This window comes from Oratosquilla oratoria, chromosome 3, assembly GCF_046742065.1.
Source record: "Oratosquilla oratoria isolate Oo_2021 chromosome 3, ASM4674206v1, whole genome shotgun sequence".
Taxonomy (NCBI): Eukaryota; Metazoa; Arthropoda; class Malacostraca; order Stomatopoda; family Squillidae; genus Oratosquilla; species Oratosquilla oratoria.
The window spans coordinates 30,064,700-30,074,699 of NC_134779.1; the positions used below are offsets into that span (position 1 = coordinate 30,064,700).

Sequence of the window (10,000 nt, forward strand, 5' to 3'; positions counted from 1 at the left end):
TTCATTCGATTTTGATGTGAATACTTTAACACTTTCTTCTATGTCTATTCGTTTTCCTCAAATCATTCTACCATCCCTGTAATGATGCAGTTATGCTGGATTTCAAATCGTTAATTTGGGACGGTGTGTTCAAGTGTAATATGGATCTAATTTACATATCATAAATAAAACTTAAATTCGTAAATAATATGTTTTAGTTCTCCTTCGGTTTTCATTCTATTAATTTCATTCGTTGGGTAATGAGCCCATTTCCATTTCCGACAACCCTGGCCGAGCTCACTGTTGCCTTGGACGTGACCGTGAAAAGGTGTTTGACGACAGTTATAATAATTATTACGAGTGTAGTGATACGGCCCGGAGCCTGAAATAAAAAAACGGGTAAATTCGTCATCGAAAAAAAAAGTGCCTCTGTTGGAAACCACTGGACGTGATGTTGTAATTAACGACGTTGGGTCCCGTCATGCTGACCAGAGGAAATGGCGAGAGACATCAAAAGTAAGTCACGACGACCTCGTCGGGTCAACAAACAAAGCTTTGCCTCGCTGCCCAGCACCAGGGCTCACATAGTGGGGTTGTTTGATCGCGGACCTGTGCCAGAATGTATATGTATCCACACGCACGCATACATACATACATACATACATACATACATACATACATACATACATACATACATACATACATACATACATACATACATACATACATACATACACACGTACGTACGTACATACACACGTACGTACGTACATACACACGTACGTACGTACATACACACGTACGTACATACACACGTACGTACATACATACATACATACATACATACATACATACATACACACGTACGTACATACATACATACATACATACATACATACATACATACATACATACATACATACACACGTACGTACATACATACACACGTACATACATACATACAAACGTACATACATACATATATACATACATACACACGTACATACATACATACATACATACAAACGTACATACATACATATATACATACATACACACGTACATACATACATACGTACATACACACGTACATACATACATACATGTATACACACATACACACGTGCATACGTACATACATACATGCATACATGCATATATACTGTATATGATTACATATAGTACGTGTATGCGTATTAATAGCCAGATCTTATATCTGTTGTCGCCTTGCCTGGCCACGCACGGGCAGGTAATGTCTTTCTTGTCCTGGAAGGTGGTTGACGTTTGGGCTCGCCATTTTGAGGTCATTCATTTGTGATGCAAAATTACAACCCGACTTGATCAAAGTGTGACGATGCACATTAGTTATTACCCGGCCAGTAACCAAACATTGGAATTGATAAATATAAATTACTCAAACGTCGTTTATACTGTACCTGTGCCCGCTAGAGAGAGCAACGTGTATACAAGGTTGTGTAGACGTTGCTCAGGCTTGCCGAGGTTACTTTACAGAGATGAGGTGAAAGGATCCTTAGTATACAGATGTATTAGTCGTATTTCAGGAATAATACAGTTAGTCATGTTCACGTAGATGTCATGCAATGTTTAGTTTTCGTAACCGCGTTTTTTATGTGAGATGAAATTGTCGAACTTGCAAAGGGAATCTTTTTTATTCTTTGCTAAAAAGTGTTTTATAAATATCGCTTTCAGACTTGTATTTATTTCATCGGTATTATTTTAGTTGTGCACACCTACGCAATAAAGCCTTAGAAAATTAAATATTAATTTTGTAAATTATAATACATGAACGTAATATGCGATTTTCATTGCGAAAATAAATAACGAAAGCCCTCGCTACAAGCAAATCTACAAACACTAGGATACGGTCCAAACGCCATGTTGGTCTGTCCAGTTCAATCACTGTCACTTAGACGATGGCTTTCACGTTTTGGAGCGGGTGTTCTCGAACTCCAGGTGACGTTAATAAGCGCTGTTACAAAGACAATAGGGCTTCCTTGGACTTTATAAGAGAACACGGGGTTCTGCCGTCGTCTGTTAATTGATCGAGATGCAATTATAATTAGGTCGTCAGTATCGCTGACTACGACGACGACCCAGATGATCTTTAGAATTTGAGGTACCGAATTACTAAATATAGGTTAGGTTATGTAGGTTAGTTACGTTAGGAAGGTTAGGTTAGAATAGGCGAATTTATCATCCTTTCATTTCTTCGAACTCGGCATCTCTCAAAACAAACATGGCGTAGCATTTAATCGCCGCGACTTCGTTCGCTTGTAAATAAGTTTTGGTAACTTTTTTGTTATTGATTCCCGCCAAGAAAATCGCACATTACGTTGGTGTATTATAATCTACAAAATTAATGATTAATTTTCTATTGCTTTATCGCGTAGGTGTGCGCTTCTAAAAAACCACCATCTCATCAATTAGTTCACATACTCACCAATCTTTGTTTGAACACGACGAACAATTCAATTGGATGCATTTAATGTATTGTAATGTAATAATACAGATTCATTTTACATTATAGTTGCTGTATGGGTAATATTTAATGTGCATCACACCTTGAACAAGTTAGATTGTAATTCCACATTCAAATAACTAACCTCAATAGCGGGCCCAAACACCTTCAAGCGTTAATCACCTTCTTCTTCTTCTTCTTCTTCTTCTTCTTCTTCTTCTTCTTCTTCTTCTTCTTCTTCTTCTTCTTCTTCTTCTTCTTCTTCTTCTTCTTCTTCTTCTTCTTCTTCTGTCTTCTTCATCTGTCTTCTTTTTCTTCTGTCTTTTTCTTTTCTTTTCTTTTTCTTCTTTCTTCTTTTTTTCTTTTTTTTACTCTTTCTTCTTTCTTCTTCTTTTTCTTCTTTTTTCTTCTTTTTTTCTCTTTTTTTCTTCCTCTTTTTCTCCCTTTTTCTTCCTCTTTTTCTTCCTCTTTTTCTTCTTTTTCTTCCTCTTTTTCTTCCTCTTTTTCTTCTTTTTCTTCCTCTTTTTCTTCTTTTTCTTCCTCTTTTTCTTCTTTTTCTTCCTCTTTTTCCTCTTTTTCTTCTTTTTCTTTCTTTTTTTTTTCCTTCTTTTTCTATTGCGGGGATCGAACCCCAACCTTGCATGTGGTCCGGAACAGTTCATATACACGGTTTGTTGTCCCCACGATGCCACTGTTATTAGCGGTCTGCCCCCAAGAAGCTGAGGGGGTTGCCCCGGAAGGTTAAACGGTGTGGTTTAGGCCAGAAACCGCCTTTCAGGACAAGAGGGACATTTTTTCCGAGTCGGCGTGGCAAGGCAACAACAGATATATGATCTGGCGATAGTTCAAAACATACATATATGCACACATACATACAAACATACATGTATACATACATAAATACATACATACATACATATATACATACATACATGTATACATACATGTATACATACATGTATATATACATACGTACATCATATATATATCACATACATGCATACGTACATACGTACATCAAATACATCACATACATACATCAAATACATACACCATATACATACATACATGCATACATATATGCATACATCACATACATCCATACATACATCACATACATGCATGCATGCATACATACATACATACATACATACATACATACATACATGAATAAGAAGAAAGTGAGAATTAGTCACATATGCAGTAGATTATTATCGTATGCGGTCATAAAAAAAAAAAGAAAAACAGAAATCACTGCTCTGCAAGGTGAACGTGGTGCAAATTCCTATTTGATTGTTAACAACTACTGTGGCGTACGCAGGATGTGCCCAGTCAGTCTGTTGTTGGTTTGTTGGTGTCAGTGCAAACAGGTAGTTTTGAACCATCGACACGTCCAGAGAGGAAGGACGGGTGCTTAGTGCCCTCCTATTGTCTGTGCGCTCCACGAAGTCCGTTCAGGGCGTTGCAATCGTCGTGCCGAATCAACCTTAGTATATGCTTTGTCTTTCTCTTATTTCCCGTCTCTGTGTTATCTAAATATTTTTTCATATTTTGTATATAGTAAAGGAATATATATAGTACAATGAGTATCATTCATTAGGACTGTAACAACGATTAGCTATACCCCCTCCCACACGTCTCCTCTGTGACACTCCGTTGTGGTAACATGGGTGGAAAAAGCGCTGCTGCCGCGTGTCGTTGAATTTGTTATAATCATTGTTATAATCTTAAGTGATGCTCGTTGTATTAGACAGCTTCCTTTACTATATACAGAAAATAGAAAAAATCAGGTAGCACATGTATGAGAAATAAAGAGAGAGAGAGAGAGAGAGAGAGAGAGGGAGAGAGAGAGAGAGAGAGAGAGAGAGGGAGAGAGAGAGAGAGAGAGAGAGAGAGAGAGGAATGTGGTAAGGTTGATTTTGCAGAAAGGTTAGTAGTAAATCCCATGTGCCACACCTTAAACGTACTTCTTAGAGCGCACAGACTATAGCCACCTAATTGTGATACTACACTCGTGATGTCCTTCTCTTTTTTCTCCAGTATTGGTACCTATTTTTGAGTTCACTTTTGGTGTTTGCTTTTGATTCCAGTTGACGCAAATGTGTAGAAACGTGCATTACTTCTTTATCGTCCCCTAGGTGTTTGGTTTGTATGTTTTGCCCACATGTACATGTTTTCTCTACTTGTTTATGCAACACTTGAACGCGAGACACCTCGTAATTGAGGAGGTTGGCACAGCGGTCTTCTTCATTCACGGATGAGGTCGCTTGCTAAAATTGTCAAAATGCAATATCTGTTGGGTTGAAAAAAAAATGCGGATCGTGTGAGTTGCGGTGAGACATACATTACCACCCGAGCGTGGGCGACACTCCTCTGAAGGCCAGCGGTCGCGTAAGTAGGACTTAAGATGTTGTGTTTGAGGACGACATCAACTACCGACACTTATGGCGAAGTAAACGCCATTTGAGGACGAGGCCCTCACTCGGTATTCAGCACACACACACAAATATATATATGTATATGCTCGTCGAAACTTTATCAATAACAAAGACCCAGAATACAAGCTAACTCTGTGTACACATAATACAAACACACACACATATATATATATATATATATATATATATATATATATATATATACACATATATATACACATATATGTGTATTTATATACATGGACCTTTTCCTGTCATTTTATCTGCCTGAAGATGGTTGTATGTAACAACCGAAAGCTTGCGATTGTATTTATATAATTAGTGGCAATATACCATGGATCTCGGTAGACTTGTGTTTAATCTACCCCTGGACTATAAGAAACATATAAGAAGAATGGGAAAAATAACTAAGAAAGTAATTGAAACTGACTTAGCATTGGTCTTTAACAAGACATGTCTACAAGAAAATTTACTGCCAAAATATACTTATATATATATAAACAAATATATATATGTATATAAGTATTTATATATATGTATATATGTATGTATGAATATATATTGTTGAGAAATTCTGACAGGTTGACGTTAGCGGAGTAGGAAACACAGGAGTCTTAGTCTTGAGTTTATTCCTGACTAGTTTCGCAGGTCTGTTTTGAAAAAACATACCTACGAAACTAGTCAGGAATAAACGCAAGACTACGACTCATGTGCTTCCTACTCCGCTTACACACACACACACACACACACACACACACACACACACACACACACACACACACACACACACACACACACACACACACACACACACATATATATATAAAATATATATATATATATATATATATATATATATATATATATATATATATATATATATATATATATATATATATACAAATATATATATATATAGTAATCCTGAGGAGTTGAAAGGACGGGGAAGGGACACAGGTAGGTGTCTTGAAGTACAGGACACCACAAGATGGACACGTTGTACTAAATGTAATGGAGGCCTTTGTTAACTCGGTCGGAACCAGAGACATATTGCTCTTACCTGGGTCTTGGTCAGCTTGGAGAAGTAGGCCTGGGCCACCTCGGACGTCTGGTGGCTCCCCGTCTTGTGTATCCACTCGACCTTCAGCTGGTCCTCCAGTCCCATCTGGTTAATAGCGTATTGGGTGTCCTGCGAAACCAGAGAGGTCTTTCGTCACCCGGGATGCACAGATGGCGGCGACGACGCCAAAGAGTAAATAGCTATTGCAACGCTAAGTAACTGTCGATTCGCTTTCTCGTTCGCAGCCAGGGTCGGCAGACATCGTCGTCGTCATCGTCGTCGTCGTCATCATCATCATCATCATCATCATCATCATCATCATCATCATCATCATCATCATCATCATCATCATCATCATTTCCATCGTCATTGTTATCGTCATCCCAGTACAAAAACGTTGTGATCATGGGAGATTTTAATTATAGAAACATTGACTGGGAAACTTTAATAGGAGATCAGGAAACGAAGAAATTCCTAGATGTGGTGCAGGATAATTTCCTAAAACAAGTGATTACCGATCCTACGAGGGGAGAAAATACTCTGGACTTACTTTTAACTAATAATGAGCACCTAATGAGCAACGTAAAAGTGGGAGATAGTCTAGGCTCTAGCGATCATCAAGAAATAAGATTTAATATTATTTGGGAAGAATTAAAAAGTACGAATAACGTCCAAGTACCAGACTTCAGGAGAGCAAACTTTGACAATATAAAAACCTATTTGAAATTGAATATGAAATGTTATACGGACTTTACGGACGTTTCGGACATTGTCGACGGGGTCAGGTCTCGGTACTTGACCAGGGGTCAGGTCATGACCAGGGGTCGGGTCACGGAGGGTAATATGCATACCTTGGGTCAGGTCACTTGGGGGCGGGGGCTCAACAGACAGGTCAGCAATTTGGATGAAATGTATAGCAATCTAACTGATCTAATTATTAATGCACAAAATACATTTATCCCCCTGAAGTCAATACGGAAAAATAGTAATACTCCCAAATGGATGACGGACAGATTGAAACATGAGATCGGAATGAAAAGAGGACTTTACGTAAAAATAAAAAACGGGGAATCACACCTTAGATCAAGATATAACGAAATGGCAAAGCTGGTTAAAAAGAATACACGTACAGCGAAACGTAATTATGAAATTAAGGTTGCCAGTCAAGCAAGATCCAACCCAAAGGGTTTCTTTCATCTCTATAGAACAAAAAATAAAGAAAGAATAATACCAATTAAAAACTATGAAAATGTCATGATAGAATTGGAGGAAAAAATGAGTGAGGAGTTTAACAATTATTTTGTATCAGTGTTTACTAATGAGAGGTTTGATAAAGTACCTGACTGCAATCAGATTTTCAGAGAGGATGAAGAAAGTAGTCTATCTAATATCAGTATTAGTAAAGAAGTAGTCAAGCAGATTGAAAGACTTAAAGCTACAAAATCCCTGGGCCAGACGAAATTTTTCCGAGAATGCTTAAAGTGTATATTTGAAATCTGCGACCAGTTCACTGAAATATTCAATAAATCGGTAGAAACTGGTTTTGTGCCCTCTGCTTGGAGGCAGGCAAACGTCGTTTCTGCTATTAAGAAGAGAGAGAAATCGTCTATATGCAACTACAGGCCAATCAGTTTGACGTCGGTTATAGGAAAAATGCTTGAATCAGTAGTAAACATACTCAGAGAACACATCGAAAGACCATTTAATTCGTGATTCACAGCATGGTTTCCCCAAGGGTAAGTCATGTGTGACTAATCTTCTATCCTTTTACACTAAAGTATATAGGGCGTCAGATAACAATGATAATTACGATGTTATTTATCTTGACTTTAGCAAAGCGTTCGACAAGGTGCCACACCAGAGACTACTAGATAAAATAAAATCCCATGGCATAGGAGGAAAAGTGTTAGAATGGATTGGAGCTTGGATTAGTAACAGAGAACAGCGGGTCACCATAAATGGAGTAAAATCTAGGTGGGGTAATGTTACTAGTGGGGTCCCCCAGGGCTCGGTTTTGGGTCCCTTGTTCTTCATTATGTGTATAAACAGTTTTTACTGTGAAGGACCACAAGGCTCATGCGAACCAATTAAAGTTGCTTACTGGGCTGGTATGGCTGAAAATAAAGTAAAGTAAAATAAAGTAAGGCAAAACGAAGAAAAAATAAGGTACAATAAAACAAAACAAAAACTAACAAAAACAGAAAAAGAGAGCAAAGAAGAGTAAAACAAACGACTAAGTCTGAGTCACGAGACGAACGGTAAATTCCGACAGCCGGGATGCAAAAGGGGCGAACCAGCTTACGAGTCATTGTGAAACGAAATTAATTTCTCTTGGAACACGAAAAAAAAGACAAGAATCCATTATCACGACGAAAGAGGATTAAACTTGGTGACATCAAGCAGAATAAAAGTGTGTCATTGGGTACCACGTCGTGTGGGGCTCATCGAGACGGCTGCAGCCAACAACACCCCCCCCGCCCTTCCTTTCGCTAACGAGATGGTGTTGCGGGGAATGACGAGAACAGCTTAGCCGTAACAAAAGTAAAAGTGCCAACAGCAGTCGCTAAGGAAACGAAGTTCGTGGGGGATGCCTTAGAGGCCTATCGTAGCAGAGAGAGACATGGGCACGGAGGGGAGGGAGGGGGGAGGAGAAGAAGAGGCATGGGAGGGTGGGGGGGAAGGAGATGCCACCGCCTAGGAGGAAATGAATTAAATCGGTTGGCTGCTGGTGGGCGGGAGTCGAGAGGAACCGCGCCATAACGCCCGCAAACCGAAAGGCGCGCCCAACACCCCAACCCCTAAACCCCGACCCTTTCTTTACATATCGTTGGTTCACTGCCTATGAATCAATAACCAGAACGGATACGCTGAGACTCTTCCTGTCTATAACGGTCTGTCTGGAAATGCGATCTCGTCCTAAGAACGGGTTGATTTGTCCGGGCGTTGCGCTTACGGAGCGCCCTGGAAGTTCGCCCGTGACCTTCTTCCAGCGGCCCATGTCGTTAGACTCTTCGTCGACTGGCGCCAATCCCCGCCGGTGCCCGTCAACACGAAATGCGAAGAGGCTTGTGTGCCTCGCTCCTTTGATCATTAGTAAATGAGGTAATTGGATAAACAAACATTTACGCGACGGTTTGGAAGAGGTTAAGGCGCTTCACGGGCTGTCGAACAAACTTTGGTCCCACCTGTTACTCTTTTGTCGCGGGTTCCAAAGGGTAAAGGTCCATCCTCCTCCTCCCTTCTCTTTCTCCACCTCTTCCTGCTCTTCCTACTCCTACTCCTCCTGCTCCTCCTGCTCCTCCTCCTCCTCCTCCTGCTCGTCCTGCTCCTTCTCTTCTCCTTCTCTCCTACTCCTCTCCTCCTCCTCCTCCTCCTCCTGCTCCTTCTCTCCTCCTCCTCCTTCTCTCCTCCTCCTCTCCTCCTCCTCCTCCTCCTCTTTCTCCACCTCTTCCTACTCCTCCTCCTCCACCTCTTCCTCCTCCTCCACCTCTTCCTCCTCTTCCTTACTCCTCCTCCTCATGCCCCTTCTCTTTCTCCTCCTTTTCCTCCTCCTCTTCCTCGTCCTCCTCCTCTTCCTCTTCCTCTTCCTTTCTCTTCCTGCTCCTCCTCTCCTCCTGCTCCTCCTCTCCTCATGCTCTTCCTCTCCTCCTGCTCCTCCTCTCCTTATGCTCCTCCTCTCATCATGCTCCTCCTCCTCCTCTTCCTCCTCCTCCTCTTCCTCTTCCTCCTCTTCCTCTTCCTCCTCTTCCTCCTCTTCCTCCTCTTCCTCCTTTTCCTCCTCTTCCTCCTCCTTTTCTCCTCCCACTTTTCTCCTCCTTTTCTCCTCCTCTTCCCCCTCCTCTTCCTCCTCCTCCTTCTCTTCCTCCTCCTCCTCCTCCTGCTCCTCCTCCTGCTCCTCCTCCTCCTCACGGGAGCAGCCACAGAATCGTTAACGTTAATGAGTTTTCCCCCAAGAACATTTGCCTAATTTTACCCGCTTTGTCATGAAATTACAAGCAAGGCTTTTTTTTGTTTACGTGCCCATCCTGTGCGCTGCGATGTGCA

General features: G+C 40.7%; 1 protein-coding gene across 1 annotated transcript in view; it reads right to left on the reverse strand.

The window, feature by feature from the left end:
• Positions 1-10,000, reverse strand: part of LOC143017433 (carbohydrate sulfotransferase 11-like) — a 50,851-nt gene that overhangs the window by 11,334 nt on the left and 29,517 nt on the right. The window contains exon 6 of the mRNA XM_076172172.1: positions 5,957-6,085. Coding sequence (XP_076028287.1) covers positions 5,957-6,085 — 129 coding nt within the window. The remainder of the gene's footprint in view (positions 1-5,956; positions 6,086-10,000) is intronic.